The sequence below is a fragment of the Cetorhinus maximus genome, chromosome 15, assembly GCF_964194155.1.
Source record: "Cetorhinus maximus chromosome 15, sCetMax3.hap1.1, whole genome shotgun sequence".
Lineage (NCBI taxonomy): Eukaryota > Metazoa > Chordata > Chondrichthyes > Lamniformes > Cetorhinidae > Cetorhinus > Cetorhinus maximus.
This window is the reverse complement of record NC_135893.1, coordinates 83,814,652-83,840,054: the sequence shown is the minus strand read 5'-3', so window position 1 is coordinate 83,840,054 and position 25,403 is coordinate 83,814,652. Positions and strand designations below refer to the sequence as shown.

At 42.7% G+C, this 25,403-nt stretch overlaps 1 protein-coding gene across 6 annotated transcripts in view; it reads left to right on the top strand.

Annotated features, from left to right (window-relative positions):
- The window catches only part of crebbpb (CREB binding lysine acetyltransferase b), a 154,270-nt gene that overhangs the window by 53,625 nt on the left and 75,242 nt on the right, over nucleotides 1-25,403 (top strand). For 4 of the 6 annotated variants that reach the window (XM_078558783.1, XM_078558781.1, XM_078558785.1 and 1 more), the window contains 5 exons: nucleotides 7,068-7,301; nucleotides 12,521-12,626; nucleotides 13,610-13,744; nucleotides 14,447-14,564; nucleotides 23,851-24,046. In XM_078558783.1, coding sequence (XP_078414909.1) covers nucleotides 7,068-7,301; nucleotides 12,521-12,626; nucleotides 13,610-13,744; nucleotides 14,447-14,564; nucleotides 23,851-24,046 — 789 coding nt within the window. The remainder of the gene's footprint in view (nucleotides 1-7,067; nucleotides 7,302-12,520; nucleotides 12,627-13,609; nucleotides 13,745-14,446; nucleotides 14,565-23,850; nucleotides 24,047-25,403) is intronic. The other 2 variants (XM_078558784.1, XM_078558782.1) reach the window with 1 other exon arrangement.

Genomic DNA, 25,403 nt, shown 5'->3' with positions numbered 1-25,403 from the left:
TAGTTATCTGCTCCACTGTCTTGAAGAATCCTCATTCCTTACACAGTCTCCAAGCACTATGTACCTTATCAAGACCCATAGATGTGCAGGAGCAATTCACAACTTTAGGCAATTACAGACGCAGCTACATAACAATCAATGGCACAAGTGTAGACTGGAATAAAATGGCAGTACTACATTAAATGCAGGAAAGGTAGGTGACAGGAGATGAAGTTCAAGTAGCCATTCAGAAAATGTTAAATACAATTTAAAAGGAGAAATTCCCACATTTCTCAAGTAGGTTACTTATAAAATTGTGACTGCTAGTTTTTCTTTAAATCACAGAATTACATAGAATATACAGAACAGAAAAAGGCCATTCAGCCCAACTAGTCTGTCCTGGTCTTTGTATTCCACACGAGTCTCCTCCCATTCATCACCTGAGCCTTTCAGCATCTCTTCTATTCCCTTTTCTCTCATGTACTGATGTAAAGTCCTTTAGAAACAAATGGGGCTGCAGGCCGATAAGTCCCCTGGACCTGATGGGCTGCATCCTAGGATATTAAAGGAAGTAGCTACAGAGATAGTGAATGCACTGGTAGTAATCTTCCAAGAATCCTTAGATTCTGGAAAAGTTCCAGAAGATTTGAAAACTGCCAATGTAGCACCCTTATTCAAAAAGGGAGGGAGACAAAATACAAGCAACTATAGTCCAGTTAGCTTAACATCTGTCATGGGGAAAATATTAGAGTCTGTTATAAAGGATGTAATAGCAGAGCATTTAGAATTACATAAGCTAATCAAGCAGAGTCAGCATGGCTTCATGAAGAAGAAATCATGCCTGACGAATTTATTAGAATTCTTTGAGGAGGTAACTAGCAGAATAGGTAAAGGGGAACCAGTAAATGTAATGTATTTTGGATTTCCAAAAGGTGTTCGATAAGGTGCCACAAGTAAGGCTACTTAATAAGATAAGAGGCCATGGTTTGGGGGATGGTATATTAGCATGGATAGAGGATTGGCGAACTAATAGAAGACAGAGAGTTGTGATAAGGGGGGAATTTTCAGGATGCAACCTGTACCAGTGGAGTGCCACAGGGATCAGTGCTGGGGCCTCAGTTATTTACAATATATATTAATGACTTAGATGAGGGAAGTGAATGTACTATCGCCAAATTGTGGATGATACAAAAATAGATGGAAAGGCAAGTGGTGAGGATGAAAAAAGGAGTCTACAGAAGGATATAGACAGATTAAGTGAGTGGGCAAAAAAGTGGCAGGTGGAATATAATGTGGGAAAATGTGAGGTTATGCACTTTGGCAGGAAGAATAGAGGAGCTGAATATTATCTAAATGGAGAAAGACTGCAGAAAGCTAAAGCACAGAGGGATTTGGGAGTCCTTGCGCATGAATCCCAAAAAGCTAACATACAAGTTCAGCAGATAATAGGGAAGGCAAATGGAATGTTGGCCTTTATTTCAAAGAGAATGGAGTATAAAAATTGGGAAGTCTTGCTAAAACTATACAAGGCACAAGTTAGATCACATCTAGAATACTGTGAACAGTTTTGGCCCCCTTATCTAAGGAAAGATATACTGGCATTGGAGGCAGTCCAGAGAAGATTCACTAGGTTGATTCCGGATATGGAGAGGTTTTCTTATAAGGAGAGATTGAGCAGGTTGGGCCTGTACTCATTGGAGTTTAGAAGAATGAGAGGCGACCTTATGAAACATATAAGATTCTTAGGGAGCTTGACAGGGTAGATGCTGAGAGGTTGTTTCCCCTTGGGGGAGAGTCTAGGACCAGAGGGCATAATCTCAGATTAAGGGGATGCCCATTTAAAACAGATGAGGAAGAATTTCTTCTCTCAGGGGGTAGACAATCTGTGGAATTCTTTACCACAAAGGGCTGTAGAGGTTAGGTCGTTAGTATATTCAAGGCTGAGATAGACAGATTTTTAATCAGTAAGGGAATCAAGGGTTATTGGGAAAAGGCAGGAAAGTGAAGTTGAGGATTATCAGATCAGCCATGATCTTATTGAATGGTGGATCAGACTCAATGGGCCGAATGACCTACTTCTGCTCCTACGTCTTATGGTCCTATACAGAAGACTTTTGGATTCCCTTTTATGTTTGATTCCCTGTGATGATTTTTTGATTTTCTTCTTGCTTCTCATTTCTTTTTTAATTTCCCCTCTGAATTTCCTATATGTAGCTTGGTTCTCACTTGTATTATCAACCCAGCATCTGTCATACGCAACCTTTTTCCGCTTCATCTTACTCTCTATCTTTGTCATCCAGGGAACTTTTGGCTATGTTTGTCCTATCTTTTCCTCCTTGTGAGAATGTACCTCGACTGTACCCGTACGATCACCTCTTTAAAGGCAGCCCTTTGTTCCATTACAGTTTTGCCTGCCAACCTTCGCTTCCAATTTACCTGGGCCAGATCCATTCTTTCCCCCATTAAAGTTGGCCCTCCTCTAATTAATTATTTTTAATCTGGATTGCTCCTTGTCCTTTTCCATAGCTAACCTAAACTTTATGATACTATGATCACTGTCTCCTTAATGTTCCCCTACTGACTCTTCATCCACCTCATTCCCCAGAACCAGATCCAGTAATGCCGCCTTCCTCATTAGACTGGAAACTTACTGACGTAGAAAATTCCCTTGAACATACTTCAGACACTCTTTGCCCTTTACACTATTGCTATCCCAGTCCCTATTAGAATAATTAAAATTCCCCATTATAACTGGTTTTTGCACCTCTCTAATTTCCTTACAAAGTTGTTCCTCTGTATCTTTCCCATTAGTTAATGGCCTATAGAATACACTCGGTAGTGTAATGATACCTCTGTTTCTTAGCTCTAGCCAGATAGATTCTGTCCTTCACCCCTCTAGGGAATCCTCTCTGCCCAACACTAATATTATCCTTAATCAGCACTGCCACCCATTGGCCCTTTTTTCCTTCTGTCTTTCCTGAGCACATTGTACCCAGGACATCGCCACAACATCGCATTCCCATCTGTGACTCCAGCTCACCAACTTTATTTACCACACTGCAGTCACAAAGTTATCCAAATTTAGACCTTACTGCATTCCCTCTTACTCTGACCCCACTTAATACCTTACTATTCCTTCCTCTAGTGCTATCTGTGTCCTAATTCTTATAAATATAAGTTGCTGTTGTGCACCTTATTTTTCCTTTCCAGTGTTATCTCCTGGTTCCCAACAACTTGTCAAGTTAGTTTAAACCCTCCCCAACACCACAAGCAAACCATCCTGCAAGGATCTCATCTGGCCTGTACAAGTCCCATCTCCCCAAGAACTGGTCCCAATGTCCCAGGAATCCAAAGCCCTCCCTCCTACTCATTCATCTGCACTGTCCTCCTATTTCTATACTCACTAGCGTGTATTACCGACAGTAATCTGGAGCTTACTAACTTTGAAGCCCAGTGTGCTAGTTTCTTTTCTAGCTTTCCAAAAGTAGATTATACGGGGTTATTTATATGCATGCACTTCAGCTTCAAATCACAGTCCTGCTCTAGAAAAATCACACTTGTTTTAGAAAAATGGCCATATTTCATAGTCTACAGATTTTCTTTTTAACACCCTGATTTTTACCAGTACTTTTGTAACATTTACACCTTGGTGTGTGATATTTCCAGTCCTGAGCAAACATTCCCGTAAAGCCGTAGAACCCAATGTAAGGAACTGAGGACCAGTGAGCATGTGGCTCTGAAGTAGATTTCTGAAGAAAATTTCATCTCACAGATCTTTTTAATTGCACTTTTTTGAGAGGCTAAAAATGTTCCTTTTGGCAGTGTAGCGGTAGCTCTAATTGATATTTGACTTTTAAGGCAGAAAATATCAATTACCAAAATGCATACTTGGAATTTTCATTGGGCTAGACCTAGAGACCAAGGGGTGTCCAGGCTGTGCCCTATGGACCAAATGCAGTAGAGAAGCTCCGGCAGCCTGGTGGAGGTAACCTTTATTATTTATTTTTGCACTTCTCATGCTTTCCTTCTGGATTATCCTGCTTAAATTTTTGAGCCTCAGCATTTGAAAAGTGCTGTTCTTGGCGTAGGTACTCCATCAGTGAAATCAGAACACCAAGATCTTGAGATCTCTGCAAATTAATGGGAGCATGCATTTAAAATTTACATGCAGCCCCCAAGCCTCCATGGTATGCACCATAAAGACAGAAAGCTTGGATATTCCTAATCCAGATGGGTTATGATTGATTAAATGGCGCTTGATTTACACAACTTTTGCACTTAATCCTTCAAACATTGACTCATATGCATCCAAAACTGATACCATATCAGACTCTGCTGCAGCATCCTTTACTGACAAAACTGGAGAATTAACTTGGAAACTTAGCATTAGCAGACCAGTTGAAATATTTTTTGTCAAACTATTAGGTTCTGAATTGGGGAAGGCCGATTTCAATATGATAAGACAGGATTTGGCCAAAGTGGACTGGGAGCAGCTACTTGTAGAAAAGTCTACATCAGACCAGTGGGTGTCATTCAAAAAGGAGATAGTGAGAGTTCATGGCCAACATGTTCCGTAAAGATGAAGGGTAGGACCAACAAGTCCAAGGAACCCTGAATTTCAAGGGATATAGAGGATTGGATAAGGGGGAAAAAAAGGAAGCTTATGGCAGATCCAGAGGGCTGAAAACAGCGGAAGCCCTAAAGGAGTATAGAAAGTGTAAGGGGGGGTACTTAAAAAAAGTAATTAGGAGAGCGAAAAGGGGGCATGAGGAAACACTGGCGGGCAAGATAAAAGAAAATCCCAAGGCATTTTATAAATATATTAAGGGGAAAGAGGATAACCAGGGAAAGAATAGGGCCGATTAGGGACCAAAGTGGCAATCTGTGCATGGAGTGGGAGGACATAAGTGAGGTTTTAAATAGTTACTTTTCATCTATATTCACTACAGAGAAGGACAGTGTAGGTGTAGAAATCAAGGAGGGGGACTGCGTTATACCTGAGAACAAATTAGCATTGAAAGGGAGGAGGTATTAGTGGTTTTAGCGGGCTTAAAAGTGGATAAATCACCAGGCCCAGATGAGATGTATCCCAGGCTGCTATGTGAGGCAAGGGAGAAGATTGCAGGGGCTCTGACACTAATTTTCAAATCCTCTCTGGCCACAGGAGAGATGCCAGAGGACTGGAGGACAGCGAATGTGGTACCAGTAGTCAAGAAGGGTAGTATGGATAAACCAGGTAATTACAGGCCAGTGAGTCTAACATCAGTGGTAGAGAAACTATTGGAAAAAATTTCTGAGGGACAGGATTAATCTCCACTTGGAGAGGCAGGGATTAATCAGGGATAACCAGCATGGCTTTGTCAGGAGGAGATCATGTCTAACAAATTTGACTGAATTTTTCGAGGAGGTGACTAGCTGTGTAGATGAAGGTAGTGCAGCTGATGTAGTCTATATGGATTTCAGTAAGGCTTTTGACAAGGTCCTGCATTGGAGAATGGTCAAGAAGATAGGAGCCCATGGGCTCCAGGGCAATTTGGCAAATTGGATCCAAAATTGGCTTAGTGGCAGGGAGCAAAGGGTGATGGTCGAAGGTTGTTTTTGCGATTGGAAGCGTGTGACGAGTGGTGTACCGCAGGGATCAGTGCTGGGACCCTTGCTGTTTGTAGCGTACATTAATGATTTAGATGTGAATATGGGAGGTATGATCAGTAAGTTTGCAGATGACACAAAAATTGGTGGTGTCGCAAATAGTGAGGAGGAAAGCCTTAGATTAATGGACGATGTAGATGGGCCGGTAAGATGGGCAGAGCAGTGGCAAGTGGAATTTAATCCTGAGAAGTGTGAGGTGATGCATTTTGGGAGGTCTAACGTGGCAAGGGAATACACAATAAATGTTAGGACCCTAGGAAGTACAGAGGATCAGAGGGACCTTGGTGTAAATGTCCATAGATCCCTGAAGGCAGCAGCACAAGGTAGATAAGGTGGTTAAGAAGGCATATGGAATCCTTGCCTTTATTAGCCAAGGCATAGAATATAAGAGCAGGGAGGATATGTCGGTGCTGTATAAAACACTAGTTAGGCCACAGCTGGAATACTGTGTGCAGTCCTGGTCACCACACTATAGGAAAGATGTGATTGCACTGGAGAGGGTGCAGAGGAGATTCACCAGGATGTTCCCTGGGCTGGAGCATTTCAGCTGTGAAGAGAGACTGGACGGGCTAGGGTTATTTTCCCATAGCAGAGAAGGCTGAGAGGGGACTTGATAGAGGTATATCAAAATTATGAGGGGCATAGATAAGGTAGATAGGAAGAAGCTTTACCCCATAGCGAAGGTGTCAGTAACCAGTGGGCATAGATTAGGGGCAGGAAGTTTAGAGGGGATTTGAGGAAAATCTTTTTCACCCAGAGGGTGGTTGGAATCTGGAACACATTGCCTGAGGGGGTGGTAGAGGCAGGAACCATCACAACATTTAAGAAGTTTTTAGATGAGCACTTGAAACGCCATAGCATACAGGGCTAATGGCCAAGTGCTGGAAAATGGGATTAGAATAGGTAGGTGCTTGATGGCTGGCACACATGATGGGCCGAAGAGCCCGTTTCTGTGCTATATAACTCTGACGCTATTAGGAAGGAGAAGCAGGTTTTTTTTGTTGTCTTCTGAAACTACTTGTCTCACTCTTCAAAGGAATGCAGGAGGCCCAAAATTAGCCAAAAACATTGCTTGGGAACAGCCAAGAGGATGCAAGTTCATTTTAATTCATGACTATAGCAAGGTTAAAAAAGGGCCTGTCTACCATGATAATATGTAAAGACAGCTTTTCATGCCTGCGTTTCACTTAGATTAGTGACAGCACATAGGTGTTTATCATTTAGGTGTCTATTAGGTTAATGGAAAAAGATTTGTGTGTAAAATGTACTCTTCTACAAAAACAACTTCACTGTGAAAAAACATTGATTTGTGCTTTATCAACTTGTATTACATTTCACTAAAATGTAAGATGTTCTTGCAAACCGACAATATTCTGTATGGGTGTTGTGTATGACCGGTCAGTAATTTTAACACCAATGCACTGTATCTAATTTTACAGCCCTATTAGGTTCTCTGCCGAGTGGATTACCAAATACAGTGGGTGCAGTTGGAAGTGGTCCACAGGGCACATCCACTAATTCGAACCCTATCGATCCTAGCTCAATGCAGAGAGCATATGCCGCACTTGGACTGCCCTATAGTAATCAGCCACAAGCGCAGCCACAGCCTCAGGTACAAGGCCAACAGCCAACACAGCCTCAAGTCCACCAGTCAATGAGACCTAACCCATTGGGTAAGAACAGTGGTAGACTACCAGTTGCATGGCTTCAACAAAAAGATGAAATTAATTGTATACTAAAATGTATTTTTCCTCAGTTATATTAGAGGCAGCAGCATTTTGTGTTGGCTAATATCTTCTAACAGTTTTGTCAAGGTGGGGACAACTTGTAATATTTAATGAGAAACATGTTTGTTTCTCCATTTTTAAATTGCTTTCTGTCCTCAGATATACCAAAACTGGCACAGCACTCTCTTTTTAGTCATGCATGGAATGTAGACATTGCTGGCAAGGCCAGTATTTATTACCCATCCTTAATTGCCCTTGAGAAGGTGGTAGTGCACCACCTTGAATCACTGCAGTCTGTATGGTAAAGATATTCTCACAGTTAAGTAAGAAATTCCAGGATTTTGGCCCAGAAACAATGAAGGAACAGCATTTTATTTCTGTGTTAAGATGCTGTGTTGCTTGAAGGGGAATTTGCAAGTGGTGGTGTTCGCATGTGCCTGCTACCCTTGTTCTTCTCGGTGATAGAGGTCGTGGGCCTGGAAGGTACTGCTGAAAGAGCATTGGCGAGTTGCCGCATTTTGTAGATGGTACATGTTGCTACCACTGTGTACCGGTGGATGATGGGGTTCTGATCAAGCGGGCTGCTTTGTCTTGAGTTTTGTTGAACGTTGAGTGTTGATGGAGCCACACTCACCCAGGCAAGTGGAGAGCAATTCATATATACCTGCTGGATTTTTCCTTCTAGGCAGTAGAGGCCATATATTTGGTAGGTGTTGCCGCAGAAGCCTTAGCAAGTTGCTGCACTGCATCTTGTAGGTGATACACACACTGCAGCCACAGTGAGCAGATGGTGGGTGGGCTACCTGCTTGTGCAATAAAGTTTCTGGTCAATAGTAACCCCCTCAGGATGTTGGTAGTAGGGGATTCAATAATGCAGTTAAATGTCAAGGGAAGATGGTTAGTTGTTTCTATCTTATTGGCGATGGTCACTGCCCAGCACTTCAATGGCGCAAATATTACCTGCCACTTATTAGCCCAAGCCTGAAGGGTGTCCAGACATTGCCGTATGTGGGCACAGACTGCTTCATTATCTGAGGAAATGCGGGTGGAACTAAACATTGCAATCATCAGCGAACATTCTGTCTTATGATGGAGCAAAGATAATTAACCTCGCCATCATTGACCTTGTGCTCACCAATCTACCTCTCACAAGTACATCTGTCCATGACAGAATATGTAGGAGTGACCAATGCACAATCCTTGTGGAAACAAAGTTTGTTCATATTGAGGACACCCTTTTGTGTTTTGTGACACCCCCACTATGCTACATAGGATTGATTCAGAACAAATCTAGGAGCTCAAAACTAGGTATCTATGAGGAGTTTTGGACCATCAGTAGCGGATTTGTATCCACCACAATCTTTAATCTTGTGGTATAACATATCCTTCATTCAACCCTTATTCTCAAGCCAGGGGATCAACCCCTGATGCAGTGAGGAATCTGGGAGAGCATGTCAGGAGTAGGCAGATCTAAAATGAAGTACCAACATGAAGAAGCTATAACACAGGACTATATGCATGCTAAACAGCGGAAGCAGCATACTATAGACAGAACTGTGATCTCACTCCAACGAATCGGATCAAAGGTGCTGGACAATTAAACAACTAATGGGAGGAGGAGAGCCCAGCATCTGAGTACAAAGGTAAGGCCAAAGGTTTTGCAACCATCTTCAGCCAGAAGTGCTGATTGGATGATCTACCTCAGCCTATGCCTGAGGCCTCCACCATCATAGATGCCAATCTTTAGCTAATTTGATTTACGCCACAGGATATCAAGAAATAAAAAGTCTTGCATTTAGATAAATCTTTTCATTACAAAAGAGTCTCAAAGCACTTTACAGCTAAGGAAGTACTTTTGAAGAATAGTCACTGTTATAATATAGGAAACACAGCAGCCAACTTGCACAGCAAAATCCACAAACAGCAATGTGACAGTGCCCTGTTTGAGAGAGAACCAGTGGCCAGTACACCAGGAATGATTCACCTCTTATCCAGAATAGTGCCGTGGGATCTTTTACATCTACCTGAGTAGGCAGATGAGTCCTCGGTTTAATGTCCAATCCAAAAGATGACACCTCTGACAGTGCAATACTCCCTTCGTTCTGCACTAAAGTATCAGTCTTGATTTTTGTGCTCAAGTCCTGGAGTGCAACTTGAACCTGAAACCTTGTGACTCAGAGGTGAGGATGCTACCAACTGAGCCATGGTTGATTGTACTGGAAACATCCAAGCCTCTGGGCCCTGATAACATCCAGGCTGCTCCACTGAAGACTTGAACTCTAGAACCAGCCATGCCTCTGGCCAACATATTCCAGTACAATTGCAACACTGGCCTCTACCCTGATAAATTAGAAAATTGTCCAAGTATGCCGCCTACAAAGAAAAAAGAATAAACTCAATCTGACCAGTTACTGCCCCATCAGCTTGCTCTCAATCATAAAAGTGATGGAAGGGTTCACAGACAATGGTATCAATCAGCATCTGCTCACCAATAACTTCCTCACCAGTGCTCCGTTTGGGTTCTGCTAGGACCGCTCAGCTCCAGATCTCATTCTAATTTTGGTCCAAACATGGACAAAAGAGCTGGATTCCAAAGGTGACATGTGAGTGACTGCCCTTGACATCAAGGCAGAATTGATGGAATGTAACATCAAAGATCCCTAGCAAAATTGAAGCCAGTGTAAATCAGGAGAAAAACTCTCTTGGAGTCATACCTGCACAAAAGATGATGGTTGGGATTGTTGGAGGCCAATTATCTGAGCCGAAAGGCATCACTACAGGCGTTTGTCATGTGGTGTCCTGGGCCTAACTATCTTCAACAGTTTCATCAATGACCTTCCCTCCATCATAAGATCAGAAGTGGGGAAGTTTGCTGATGATAGCACAATGTTCAGCACCATTCGTGACTCCTCACACTGAAGCAGTCAGTGTCCATGTACAGCAGCACCTGGACAGCATTCAGGCTTGGGCTGAAAAGTGGCAAGTCACATGCGTGCCACAAGTGCCAGGCAATGACCATCTCCAAGAAAAGAGAATCTAACTATCTTCCCTTGACATTCAATGACCATCGCAGAATCCCCCACCATCAACATCCTGGAGGGTTATCATTGATCAGAAACTTAACTGGACCAGCCATATAAATACTGTAGTTTAATGATTGTCTATAACTATGGTATGAATTATGATTACTTGTTTTATTCATATCGTCATCACAGTTTGGCACCGCTTCCATGATGATTTTTCAATAAATCTATTACCTATAAGAGCAGGTCAGAAGTTGGCTATTCTGTGGTGACTAACTCATGTCCTGACACCCCAGAGCCTGTCCACCATCTACAAGGCACAAGTGGGGAGTGTGATGGAATACTCTCCACTTGTCTGGATGAGTGCAGCTCCAACAACAATCTAGGAGCTTGACACCATCCAGGACAAAGCAGCCTGCTTGATTGGCACCCCATCCCCCACCTTAAACATTCACTCCCTTCACCGTTGACGTAAAGTGGTAACAGTGTGTACTGTCTACACATTGAGAGGTTGCATTTGGCATCAAGGAGCCCTAGTAAATGTTAATAGGAGTCAGGGGATCGGGGAAAACGCTCCTCTGCCTGGAGTCATATCTAGCACAAAAGGGAGATGGTGACACTCACATCTTGTGAATGCGTGAGTAATTTATTTAAAAAAGGCTGAAGTTTGTTGGGCCCAAATCTGAGATGGTTTGTCGCCAACAACCTCAACTATCTTCTTTTGTGCTGGATATGACTGCAGGCAGAGGAGCATTTTCCCCAATCCCCTGACTCCTACTAACACTTACTAGGGCTCCTTGATGCCAAATGCAGTCAAATGATGCCTTGATTTCAAGGGCAGTCACTTTCTCAACTGGTCTGTCCATGTTTCTATCCTATAATGATGGCTGGAGACCTGTGGCCTTGGCAGAATCATTCTGTATATTGGAACCACAGACTAAGGAAAGAGAGGATTTTTTTCCACTACCAATCCCCTACTATTTGTTTTAGTTTCTAGTATGAGCAATCCCTGAGCAGAGATTACAGGTTTTTCTAAAAGGAGGGGGATAAATTGCGTATCCTTACTGAGTTAACATAATGGAGCTTTTAAGTGGCCAAAGAGCAGCTTTGGCTGTGGTCTCAGAACTGATTTCCTGCTTACTCTCTAGGGCAAAGATGTACGGGCTCAAAGTATTCAAGAGTAGGGAACGCAAAATCCAAGGGAGTGTCTCCTTTCGACATCATTTAAAAATTCCCTGGTCTTGCATGCAGTGATCATTTTCCAACTGAGGGGAGAAGGTTTTACCAGTGGCTTCTCCACAGCCAGCCAGTAGGCTGTGTAAGAGGGCAGCCAATGGATACTCACCAATGGCTCTGTGCTACAGTTAGTTTTTTTTAAAACTATCTTTGTGGCAAGTTATAAAATACTGTTTGACAGCAATTATAGAATAGACAAAAGCCTTAAAATAACTGCAGGTGGGAGAAAGGTCTGGTTTTCTGTCCTATGTGATTTTTCTCCCCAAGCACCACAAGCCCTCAACTCCCCCCTCTGTCCCCACCCTGACTACCATCAGATCCCCAAAATTACAAGCCAGCATATAGCAGGCTGTAGATCAACATGATGTCAGAGGGCTTAGTGAAAGAATTATTTTCATATTTTTAAAAAGCATAGAATTCATAGAGTCATAGAGGTCTACAGCACAGAAAAAGGCCCTTCGGCCCATCGAGTCTGCGCCAGTCAAACAAGTACATAACTATTCTAATCCCATTTTCCAGCACTAGGCCCATAGCCTTGTATGCCATGGCATCACAAGTGCACACCCAAATACTTCTTAATGTTATGAGGGTTTCTGCCTCTACCACCCTTTCAGGCAGAGTTCCAGATTTCCAAAACCCTCTGGGTGAAAAAATTCTCCCTCACATCCCCTCTAAACCTCCTGCCCCTTACCTTAAATCTATGCCCCCTTGGCTATTGATCCCTCCACCAAGGGGAAAAGTTCCTTCCTGTTCCTTGGAATATTTTGTTTCAGTTTCTGACTATGAATTTTGTTCCTGAAAAATATTTGATCTGTTTGTTTGGGTGACAACAGTGGAATATATCTGGAAGGTTGAGCTTTTCAGTTATGAATTGGAGCTGCTTTACTGACTACTCCTTTCTCACAGCAGGTACGAACCAGATGAATGTGGTAGGAGGGATGGGTGTTCCAACCCCTGATCAGTCAAACTTGATGTCTGACTCTGCTCTTCCACCTTCCCTTGGTACACCAAAGTAAGAGATTTTCATTCTTTCCAGCAGCATAATAAGGTTATTTAGTTTGTGTCACTCCTGTATCGCAATAGACATAAAAAACATGAACTGGATCTGCAAAGTTCCATATTTTGACTGCTTTACACTTCGAAAGCTGCTTCTAATAGAAGTGTGCCCTTCGCCACTTGCCCACCCCATGCCCCAGCAATCTCTCTGATTCTTACCCACCGTCTCCCTGTGCCACCCGTCGTGCCCTCTGGCGCCCTGCCTCTCTCTCCCGTGCTTTTCTGGCGCTCTGCCTCTCCCCCGTGCTCTCTGACGCCCTGCCTCTCTCCCCCCTCTGGCGCCCCGCCTCCCCCCCACCCACCCGCGCTCTCTGGCACTCTGCGTCTCCCCCCTCCAGCGCTCTCTGACGCCCTGCCTCTCACCCCTCCCGTGCTCTCTGGCGTCCTGCCTCTGCCTGCTCTCCCACTCCCTGACGCTCTGTCTCTCCCCCTTGAGGACTTCAGTTATGAGGATAGGTTGGAGATGCTGGTGGTGTGCTCCTCAGTTGACAAATGATTGAGAGAAGATTTGATAGAAATATTCAAAATCATTCCTCTGGACAGAGTAGATAGGAAGAAACTTCCCATTGACAGAAGGATTGAGATCCATGGGACATAGATTTTAGTTGATAGGTAAGAGAACCAAAGGTGACAAAGAGAATTTTTTCGCAGTGAAGATTAGGACCTGGAACACAGAGTGTGGTGAAGGCTGATTCAATTGTGGCTTTTGATAGGAAGTTGAATAAGCACTGGAAGATAAAAAATGTGTAAGATTACAGGCAAAGGGCAGGGGAGTTGGATTAGCTGAATTGTTCTTCTAGTGAGCTGGTGTGAACTCAAGAGGGCCGAATGATCACCTTCTATGTTGTGTAACCATTCTATGATTCTAAAAATTGAGCTTATGAACAGCAGTATCGTTGAATTATTTTTAAATAACACCTGTGTCCTTGCATTTTTTAGTCAAATGATGAGCGATGGCACAAATGTTGGTAGCATTGGCACGTTGCCGACAGCAGCACCTTCCACTAGTGCTGTACGAAAACCGTGGCATGAACATGTAACTCAGGATCTGCGCAATCACCTGGTTCATAAGCTGTGAGTATTTGTCATTAGTCAAAAAGGTTCAAGAAATCTCCACTCTCAATGCAAGGCCGTACATGACTCTGTAATCCTCCTCTATTAACAGAGTTCATCAGTTTGCATGCAAATGGCAGACACTGTTTACAGTAGAGCCAATTGTAGGGCTAATGTTCTAGTCAAACTGAATTGATAATAAACATCTGAGTTGGGTGCAACTTGCTTGTAAAATATAAATTAAAAATGGGTGTATGAAATTGTATGAAAATCTCTATCAACAGCACTGTTGAATGTTAAATACAAGCAATGATCTTACGCAAGCAAGCAATTACCATTCCCATCGAAATATTGTGGAACTTTCAATGTTTATGGTTAAGAGATGGTAAGCGTCTGGCCTGTTGGAGTGGGGGTGATGGTGTTGGTGAAGGATCCCTTGGCACTAGTCCAAAAAGAGCAAGGGAATTCTCCCCTGTGTCCTCGCCAATATTTAACCAGCCAACCAACATCAATAAATATTTACGTGATAATTATCTTATTGCTATTTGTGGAAGCTTGTGTGTAAATTGGCTGCTGCATTTCCTACATTACATTAGTGACTACACTTTTATAAAGTGCTTGGGATGTCATGAGGTTGTGAAAGGTGCTATAGAAATTAAGTTCTTTCTATGGCTAAATTGAATAGGAAGTTGGTTATTGTTACATATATCCTATTTTCCACAGTGTGCAAGCCATATTTCCAACCCCTGACCCAGCAGCACTGAAGGATCGTCGCATGGAAAACCTTGTGGCATATGCTCGGAAAGTGGAAGGAGATATGTATGAATCTGCTAACAGCAGGGTACGTAGTCTCATCAAAATGACATTTAGCATTTTTTCCATCAGTGCAAACTGCATACAGTGCTGTTAAATGCCACATTTTGAAATAAGAAAGAAAGCTGCATATGCTGGAAAAATGAACTCAAAATATTTGCACTGCTGGTCCATCAATATCAGGAAAGAGGTAAACGTTTTAGATAGAGAATTTTGACAAAAGGTTCTGCATGAAAGATTAACTTCTTATTACTCATCGGATACTGAAGGATCTTTTGTACGTCTCCAGTTTCTAACCTACTTTAAGGTGTCCAGCTAAGGCTGAACAATATCATAGTGTTCTGGTTGGTCTAAGTGAGCACTCTGCTTTGAATCTCCATTCATGGGAAACTTGGTGAATTGGTCAAACACCTGATGTGATGTTAACTCCTTAGACCACTCAATCTTCTTTGCAGGTCAGGTAACCATCTAAATTCAAAATGAGCTGCTTCCTTTGAGACCCAGAACACAGCCTCAAATAATTAAACCTAAATCATTTAATCATGTTGTAATAACAAAGAGCGGAGTTTATTAAGTGTACAAGGGCATTGCATATAATTAGTCTGAGAACCAAGAACTGAGGGTCTCATCCTTCAGTTAAGTGGCCAGTACTCTGCTTACTGTTGCATTGAACAAAAATACTTCTCTCCATTAACAGCCTTAGTGGAATCCGCTGCTGCATTTTTGACAATATTTGCTAATACCTACAGGTACATTAGAACTGACCCTGTTATTCCAAGAATTGATGTAGTTGACCCTAGGGCCAGCCTATGAGTAAATGAGTTAATTAAATCTCATTGGGATCACATACATGCTGAAGATGTTGTTAGGGACATGGAATTGAACAGGAGCCTTGGTTTATTCTTAGTTTATCTAAAATAACTGCTCCTATACTACCTGTGTCCTGAAGACTTATTATGTTTCATCCTTTTTGAGTTTTCTTCTTGATTAAATTCAGTAATTAATAACGTGGTTGGATACCATGGCTACTTGGTTGCCTGTGGTGAATGGAAGTAATTCCTTCTTCCTAAAACTAGCGTAGGTTGTTTATGTGAAAACCCGTTTGACTTTGGCTTTATTCCCAACCCCCTACCCCGCCCCTAAATATGCTAACAAAATGAACACAGTTTAGCAGCAGAGAGTAAGTTAGATTCATCCTGTTAAAGATAAATAAAATTTTTTGTACTGCTTAGCAGAATCTTGAAATTTCAGTTTAACTTTCTCTAAATCCTAAAATTGTAACACATGTAACAAGTACAAAATTTCTGCTTTTATAATACACGCCACATCTCTCACTGGTATGTAGAATTCCAGGAAATAACATTCCAGTCACAGACAGGTATGGAACTGGGAGCATTGAAAGCCCTTGTCAATTTTCAAAATGTGCACATGTTCCCTTTGTAACATGCAAAAGTGATATCAGTGTGATTCTAGATAACGAGTATTTTGAAGTTCAGAAATGAAATGAGTTGGTGAACAGTTGAATTTATAGCAAATACTGCTCGTACTAAAAATCTGAAATAAAAACAGGAGCTTTAGAAATACTCAGCAAGTCAGGCTGCATCTTTGGAGAGAAAGAAGCAGAGTCTGTTTTAGAGGGAGTGCAATGACGGTTCACTGGACTGATTCCTGAGGTGAAAGGTTGTCCTCCAAGAGGTTGAGTTGAATGGGCCTATATTCCCTAGAGTTTAGAAAAATGAAAGATAATCTCATTGAAAAATGCAAAATTTATTGAGGGGTTTCACGGGGTAGACGCTGGGACAAAGTTTCCCCTGGCTGAAGAATCCAGAACCAGGGGTATGGTCTCAGGGTAAGGGATACGAACATACTTACATATGAATTAGGAGCAGGAGGAGGCCACTCAGCACCTCGGGCCTGCTCCGCCATTCAATAAGATCATGGCAGATCTGATCGTAACCTCAATTCCACATTCCCACTTACCCCCAATAACCTTTCGCCCCTTGCTTATCAAGAATCTATCTAGCTCTGCTTTAAAAATAGTCAAAGACTCTGTTTACACCGCCCTTTGAGGAAGAGTGTTCCAAAGATTCTCAACTCTTTGATAGAAAAAATTTTTCCTCATCTCTGTCCTGAACTGGTGATCCTTTATTTTTAACCAGTGGCCCCTAGTACTAGATTCCCCTACAAGAGGAAACATCCCCTCCACATCGACCCTGTCAAGACCCCTCAGGATCTTATATGTTTCAATCAAGTCGCCTCTTACTCTTCTAAACTCCAGTGGATACAAGCCTAGCCTGTCCAACCTTTCCTCATAAGACAACCCTATCCAGGTATCAGTTTAGTAAACCTTCACTGAATTGCTTCAAATGCATTTACATACTTCCTTAAATAAGAAGGCCAGTACTGTACACAGTACTCCAGATGTGGTGTCACCAATGCCCTCTATAATCGAAGCATAATCTTTTGTATTCAATTTCCCTCGCAATAAATGATCACGTTCTATAAGCCTACCTAATTAATTACTGTACCTGCATAGTAACGTTTTGCGGTTCGTGCACTAGGGCACCTGGATCCATCTGCAACTCAGAGTCATTTAGATAACATGTGCCTTTATTATTTTTCCTGCCAAAAAAGACAATTTCATACTTGCCAACATTATATTCCATTTGCCAGGCTTTTGTCCACTCAATCTATCTACATCCATTTGTAGCCTCCTACTGTCCTCTTCACATCTTCCTATCCTACCTATCATCGTGTCGTCAACAAATTCAGCAGCCATACCTTTTTGGTCCCTTCATCCAAGTCATTTACATAAATTATAAAAAAGTTGAGACCCCTGTACTGATCCTTGTGGCACACCACTCATTACACCTTGCCAACCACAAAAATTGATTTTTTTTTTATTCATTCATGGGATGTGGACATGGCTGGCTGGGCCAGCATTTATTGCCCATCCCTCATTGCCCTTGAGAAGGTGGTGGTGAGATGCCGCCTTGAACCGCTGCAGTCCACGTGGTGTAGGTACACCCCACAGTGCTATTAGGAAGGGGATTTAAGGATTTTGACCCAGCGACAGCAATATATTTCAAAGTCAGGGTGGTGAGTGGCGTGGAGGTGAACTTCCAGATAAATGCTCTCATGTGTCTGCTTCCCTCGTCCTTCTAGATGCTATTGGTTGTGAGTTTGGAAGGTGCTGCCTAAAGAAGCTTGGTAAATTCCTGCAGTGCACCTTGTAGATGCACTGCTGCCACTGTTTGTCGGTGGTGGGGGGAGTGAATGTTTGTGGATGGGTGCCAATCAAGAGGGCTACTTTGTCCTGGATGGTGTCAAGCTTCTTGAGTGTTGTTGGAGGTGCACACATCCAGGCCAGTGGAGAATATTCTACCACATCCCTGAATTGTGCCTTGTAGATGGGGAATTAGAAGGTGAGTTAATTGTCATAGGATTTCTAGCCTGTGACCTGCTCTTGTAGCCACAGTATTTACATGGCTAGTCCAGTTCAGTTTCTGGTCAGTGGTAACCCCCAGGATGTTCAGAGTGGGGCATTCAGCGATGGTAATGGGGCAATGATTAGATTCTCTCATGTTGGAGATGATCATTGCCTGGCACTTGTGTGGCAGGAATGTTACTTGCCAATTGTCAGCCCAAGCCTGAATATTGTCCAGGTCTTGCTGCAGTTGGACATGGACTACTTCAGTATATGAGGAGTCGCAAGTGGTGCTGAACATTGTGCAATCATCAGCGAACATCCCCACTTCTAACATTATGATGGAAGGAAGGTCATTGATGAAGCAACTGGACGTGGTTGGGCCCAGGACACTACCCTGTGGAACTCCTGCTGTGATGTCCTGGAACTGAGATCATTGACCTCCAATAACCACAACCATCTTCTTTTGTGCTAGGTATGACTCTAACCAGCGGAGAGTTTTCCCCCTGATTTGCATTGACTCCAGTTTTGCTAGGGCTCCTCAATGTCACACTCAATCAAATGCTGCCCTGATGTCAAGGGCAGTCACACTCACCTCACCTCTGGAGTTCAGCTCTTTTATCAATGTTTGAACCGAGGTTGTAATGAGGCCAGGTGCTGAGTAGCCCTGGCGGAACCCAAACTGTGCGTCAGTGAACAGGTTATTGCTAAGCAAGTGCTGCTTGATAGCACTGTTGATGACCCCTTCCATCACTTTACTGACGATTAAGAGTAGACTGATGGGGCGGTAATTGGCTGGGTCGGATTTGCCCTGCTTTTTGTGTACAAGACATACCTGAGCAATTTTCCACATAGCCGAGTAGATGCCAGTGTTGTGGCTGTACTGGAACAGCTTGGTTAGGGGCACGGCAAGTTCTGGAGCACAAGTCTTCAGTACTGTTAGCAGAATATTGTCAGGCCCCATAGCCTTTGCAGTATCCAGTGCCTTCAGCCATTTCTTGATATCACATGGAGTGAATTGAATTGGCTGAAGACTGGCATCTATGATGCTGGGGACCTCCAAAGGAGGCCGAGATGGATCATCTACTCAGCACTCCTGGCTGAAGATTGTTGCAAATGCTTCAGACTTATATGTGCTGGGCTCCCCCATCATTGAGGATGGGGATATTTTGGAGCCTCCTCCAGTGAGTTGTTTAATTGTCCACCGCCATTCGACTGGATGTGACAGGACTGCAAAGTTTAGGTCTGATCTGTTGGTTGTGGAATCACTTTGCTCTGTCTATTGCATGCTGCTTATGCTGTTTGGCACGCAAGTAGTCCTATGTTGTAGCTTCACCAGGTTGATAGCTCATTTTTAGGTATGCCTGGTGCTGCTCCTGGCATGCCCTCCTGCACACTTCATTGAACCAGGGTTGACCCCCTGACTTGGTGTTAATGGGAGAGTGGGGGATATACCAGGCCAAGAGTTTACAGTTTGTTGCTGAGTGCAATTCTGCTGCTGCTAATGGCCCATGGTGCCTCATGGATGCCCGGTCTCGAGTTGCTAGACCTGTTCGAAATCTGCCCCACTTAGCACAGTTGTAGTGCCACACGACACGATGAGGAACTCCTGCCATGATGTCCTGGAACTGAGATGATTGACCTCCAACAACCACAATCACAACCGTCCTCAATGTGAAGTCGGGACTTCGTCTCCACAAGGATTGCGTGGTGGTCACTCCTCCTGACACTGTCATGGACAGATGCACCTGCTGCAAGCAGGTTGGTGAGGATGAGGTCAAGTATGTTTTCCCCTCTTTTTGGTTCCCACACGAGCTGCCACAGACCCAGTTGTAGTGGTGCTACCGAGCTACTCTTGGTGATGGACATTGAAGACCCCCACCCAAGTGCCCTTACCACTCTCTGCTTCCTCCAAGTGGTGTTCAACATGGAGGAGTACAGATTCAGCTGTAGGGGAGCAGTACGTGGTAATCAGGAGGTTTCCTTGCCCATGTTTGACCTGATGCCATGAGACTTCATGGGGTCCAGAGCTTATGTTGTATCTCCCAGGGCAACTCCCTCCTGACTGTATACCACTGCACTGCCACCTCTGCTGGGTCTGTCCTACTGGTGGAACAGGATAAACCCAGGGATGGTGATGGTGGTGTCTGGAACATGATCTGTAAGGTATGATTCCATGAGTATTACTATGTCAGACTGTTGCTTGAAAGACAGCTCCCAATTTTGGCAGAAGCCCCAGATGCTAGTAAGAAGGACTTGGCAGGGCCAACAGGTATGAGTTTACCGTTGTTGTTTCCAGTGCCTTGATTGATGCTGGGTGGTCTATCCAGTTTCATTCTTTTTAGACCTTTTAGTGGCTTGATGCAACTGAGTGGCTTGCTAGGCCATTTCAGAGGGAATTTAAGAGTAAACCACTTTCCTGTGGGTCTGGAGTCACATATAAGCCAGACCAGGTAAGGACGGTAGATTCCCTTCCCTAAAGGACATTAGTGAACCAGATGGGTTTTTATGAAATCAACAATGGTTTCATGGCCATCATTAGACTTTTAATTCCAGATTTTTATTGAATTCAAATTTCACTATCTGCCGTGGTGTGATTTGAACCCCAGTCCCCAGAGCATTACCCTTGGTCTCTGGATTACTGGTCCAGTGACATAAGTACTACGCCACTGCCTCCCCGATCCTGGCCATTTAGGATTGAGATGAGAAGTATCTTCACTCGAACAAACGTGAATCTTTGAAATTCTCTACCCTCTAGGCCATGGATGCTCTGTTGTTGGGTATATTTAAGACAGAATGATAGTACGAAGGGAATTAAAGGATATGGGGATTGTGCAGGAAGATGGAGTTGAGGTTAAAGGTCAGCCATCAGACTGGTGGTGCAGACTACTGTCAATTGGCATACTCCTCCATTTTCTTATGTTCCAACATTTTTTTTTCAGGTTTAATTTATAGTGTTGATATAGCAGGCCATGAAATTGGAATCTTGTTTAGCACCATGATCTTTCTTAAACACTCCGGAAGTTTGCTGTTTAATGTTCAAATTCTGCTTTGGTTTGCTCATGTTTTTACATATTAGCATCAAAGTTGTACTATGAGGCATGCAGTCTCTGTGCTATTATAGTCAAGGGATTGGTAGCAATTTTGCATTGACGCTGGGCCCGGTAGGTGTTTGTCCAATATTTTAATTTAGACTTTAAATTGACCTTTTACAATTTCTTATAATTTCAGATGTAGAGAGTCTGTGTTTGAAATTTAATGTGAGAAATGGTTATTGTAAGCACAAAGCCGGGGTATCTCTAAGCTTAAATTAAATTTAGAATAAATACATGTTGGATGGGTGGTTTCTAAAAGTTTAAAGTGTTCCTTGCCCAATTAGAGTAGAGGAAATCTTGGTAATGACTTGAAGAGAGAAAACTATGATAGATATCTCCAGAACACATTGTATTCAAATGGAATAGTTTACATTAATTCTAAATGATACCACAGATCAAGTGTCTCAAATGTGGCTGTCCAAAAACTGGAGTTATTTGAAAATCAGACAATTGTTCCATGCATCAATTTTAATTAAGTAAAATTTAAAAAAAACTTATCTGGACAATTTGGCTAGGTGCTGCATTGACATGATGCGGCTCCAGACTAGTTACCAGCTTCGCTGCTTTGCATGCGGCTCTATCTAGCGCTCCAAGCAACCCTTGACCCCACATGACCCAGCTTGGCCTAAACCGGCAGATCCAAAATCTTGCAAAATCCATAATCTGGCACAGCATCAATCCCAAGGTTGCCACATTTGAGATATTGTACCTGTAGTTCACTGTTGGTCAATTCTGCAATTTGCGACCTTGGGCTTAGTGGTTCCAGGGCTTGTGTTGTATCTTAATTTTACAGCTGTAACATTTCACTGGTTTTTCCTCAAATACTTCTTTCAGATTAAAAGACAAATGTAATTTTGTTAAAGACAAGAGTTGGTGGAAGTCTCAAATCCAGATAGAAAATGGTTACTGGAGACAGTTTACTGAACAGTTCTGATGAATCTCCACCTGAACTAATACTTCTCTTTCAGATGCTGCCTGACCTGTTGTACATCACCTTCATTTTCTAGTTGTGTTCCTAATTTAGTTAAACTATTTTCCTGGACTTAATTGGATTAACCTGATGAGGTCCATGCACTTCTGGAGCAAAAAGAATCCAAAAAGCTTTCCCAGGTTCCCATCAACTGGCATTAGGTAACCCTTACCCATAAAATAAATGAGGTGGCTCTGAACAAATATCCATATATTAATGTCCAGCTCATTCCTTCTTTCTCCCTCCCATCATCACGTTTTCTCCTGTCCTTTCCTCTCCTCTGCAAAAGGCATCTCCTTTCCAGAAGGTGTCTCATTTTGGGATACAATTCCACAGGTTCCATAAGCTCACCCAAGTACTCGTTCTTCCCCTGTAAGCTTGGACTATGAATGTCAGGTTAATTGACCACAAGGAATATCAAAACCAAGCCTAATCCTGATTGGACTGATATCCACATGCGTGCACACTCCTCCTTCCTTCACTCTCCCCTTGACCATTCCACCCCAGAAGTACTGATGGTAAATGTTAAGTCTTTGCAGGTGTCTCAGGTGGGATGAGGTCAGCTCAGGAGAAGCCAGGGATTGAACCTGAGAAACGCCTGGTCTTTTTGGCTTTTACCTACTGAACCTTTTGGAATGCCTCTTGGTGTTTTCCTGTCATATAATGTAATGGTGGAGGAAAAAATGATTCAGTCTTCAGAAAATACAGTAAATCCTTGCAGACTCTTAGTCAGGAGTGTTATGTTGCATGTTGTATTAGAAGTTGTGTTAAATGAAGGGCACCTCACAATTTTTCTAGAGCATGGCCCTAGGGAGAGAAGCAATGAATGGGTATAGGGACGGCCATTATTTAATATGATGCTTTGAATGGTTTCTCTATAAGTGAGGTGTGCACAAATAATGTGTGAAATGTTAAAATGGAGCACAGCATCTGTGGCCTCTAATTTTATTAGAAGCTACAGATGCTGTGCTCCATTTTAACATTTCATTCACTATGTTACAATGTAACTATAATTTAAGATGGTAGTTTTAGTGTGCTGGACTCGATGGTAGAATTCCAATCCTACACTTTAGCTTATCCTTTTGATATTCCAACAAAATATATGTATGTGGTATTCATCACCTAAAGGTATATGGGAGGTGGGGGGGGAAGCAAGCAGTATTTGCATTTGGTCAGTCGTTTAGTATTTCTGTTGTGGAATACCACAAAGCTCTACAATGTTGTTGAGCTTTAAAGCATATGTTTGTAAAGCATTGCAGCATACGTATGGAACAGATCTTCTGGTTTGGGAAATTTGTGCACCCCTGGTCCATGATTTTCTGCACATGTCAACAGGCAGAAAATCGAAGGCTGTGGGTGCACTGTTTCTCAGTGTACATGTGCCCAAAAAATTCCCCCAGGGTTCCAAGCATGAATATGCTAATCACTTTTCATTTCTGCAAATTATGTTCTTTGATAAAAGTCACAAAAGTTTCCTCAGCTAACATGAGGTTTGCAGCCATTGTGTTTCCGATTATCAATTTAACATCAATCAGATTTCCCATCCATGTTTAATCCAAAATCAGATCAATGTTGATCTTGATAAACAGCTAGTTGGTGGCTGGTGTTATGTTTTCCAATGCATTGAGGCCAAGCTGCTTTGAGGTTGATGCCTTTTAATTTGTCTCTGTCTTATCTCACCCCATGACTTGTAAAACTAAACAGACTGGTAATGTGCTGACTAGAAAATAACAGCCTAAGCAAAAAGAGCAACTGGAATTGTAAACCAGTAACTGGTAGGAACATAACATTAAGTCTTGATGTTCTATTTGCCTCCATTTAGGATGAATACTATCACCTACTAGCAGAGAAGATTTACAAGATTCAGAAAGAGCTGGAGGAAAAAAGACGCTCTCGGCTTCAAAAACAGCAGCAGGGAATGTTGCCAAACCAGGGTACCTTGACAGGACCGGGTGGCCAGCCACCTGGCATGTCGCAGGCGCCAGGTATGGCTCAGGTCCAGCCTGTTCGACCACCTAGTAAGTATATTTCCTGTGTGGTGAACACACGATAATATCTCACTTACAAGGAATGCCAGTGTTCATAAGGCAAGCATCAAAAACTAGCTGTCAGCCTTGGTTCAGTGGCCGCATTCTTGCCTCAAGAGTCAAAAAGTTGTGGGTTCAAGCCCCATTCCAGAACTTGAGTACATAGTTCAGTGCAATACTGAGGGAGTGCTGCATTGTTGGCGTGTCATATTTCGGATGAGACTTTAAACCGACCCTGCCTGTCCTTTCAGGTAGATGTAAACAATTCCAAGGCATTATTTGAAGAAGATCAGGGGAGTTCTCCAGGTGTCCTGGCCAATATCTATCCCTCATCAATGTTATGGGAATTGGAGATGGCTATCACCATTCAAGAATGATCTGCCATTCAGTTAGATCATGGCTGATATATATCTCAAATCCAGTTACCCTTCTTTGCTCCATATTCCTTGATACCCAAAAAAAAGTTTTGATTCCAGTCTTGAAAAGTTCAATTGAACCGACACCCTTTTGAGGAGTGAGCTCCAGGTTTCTGCTATTCTTGTGGGGAAAGTTCTTCCTGATTACACTCCTCAATGGCTGAGCTCCAATTTTAAGATTATGCGCTCTTGTTCTGGTCATTGTTGTTTGTGGGAGCTTGCTGTGTGCAAATTGGTGCCACATTTGGCTACGTTACAACAATGACTGCACTTCAAAGGTTATTAGCGGTAAAGCATTTTCTCTCTCTCTCGCTCTCTCTACTTACTCCCTCTTCATGTAGTGTCCTCTTCATCCGAGGCTTGCTAATCATGGCTTTCGCCATGATATCTATGGGGCAAAGCAAAGAGGCAGGCCCCAAGAACTACCTCAGCCAGTACCGATTGAACTCGCATTTTGCACCACACACTAGCCATCTAGCCAACTGAGCTAACCGACCCCTTTGGGATGTCCTTTCAGGATTTCCCTATAACTTTTGCCAACTCCTCAATGAGCTCCAATTTCATTGATTGAAGTTTCCACACACCTCTCATAAACTGTTTATGTACCTCAGTCTATATAAAAATGAGGCTGTGGCATTTTAAGATGCCGATTCAGAATTATAAATGGAGTTTTCACAAGGGATTGTTCTGAATTTAAACACGTATTGTTAACTATTTTAGCTTCAGATACTAGCAGGTATCTTATTCCCTTAAATAGCTGATACGGTGGATCATTGGCCAATCAAAGGACTTGAAAGTCAAATTCAACACCAAATTGAAGACAATATAGACACCATGATAAGTGCTAGAAGAATACTTTTAAGACTGAGCAAAGCAACAACAATAAAATCTTGTACTCAAGTTGTACTGTCATGCAGTTTTTTGACCTGTAA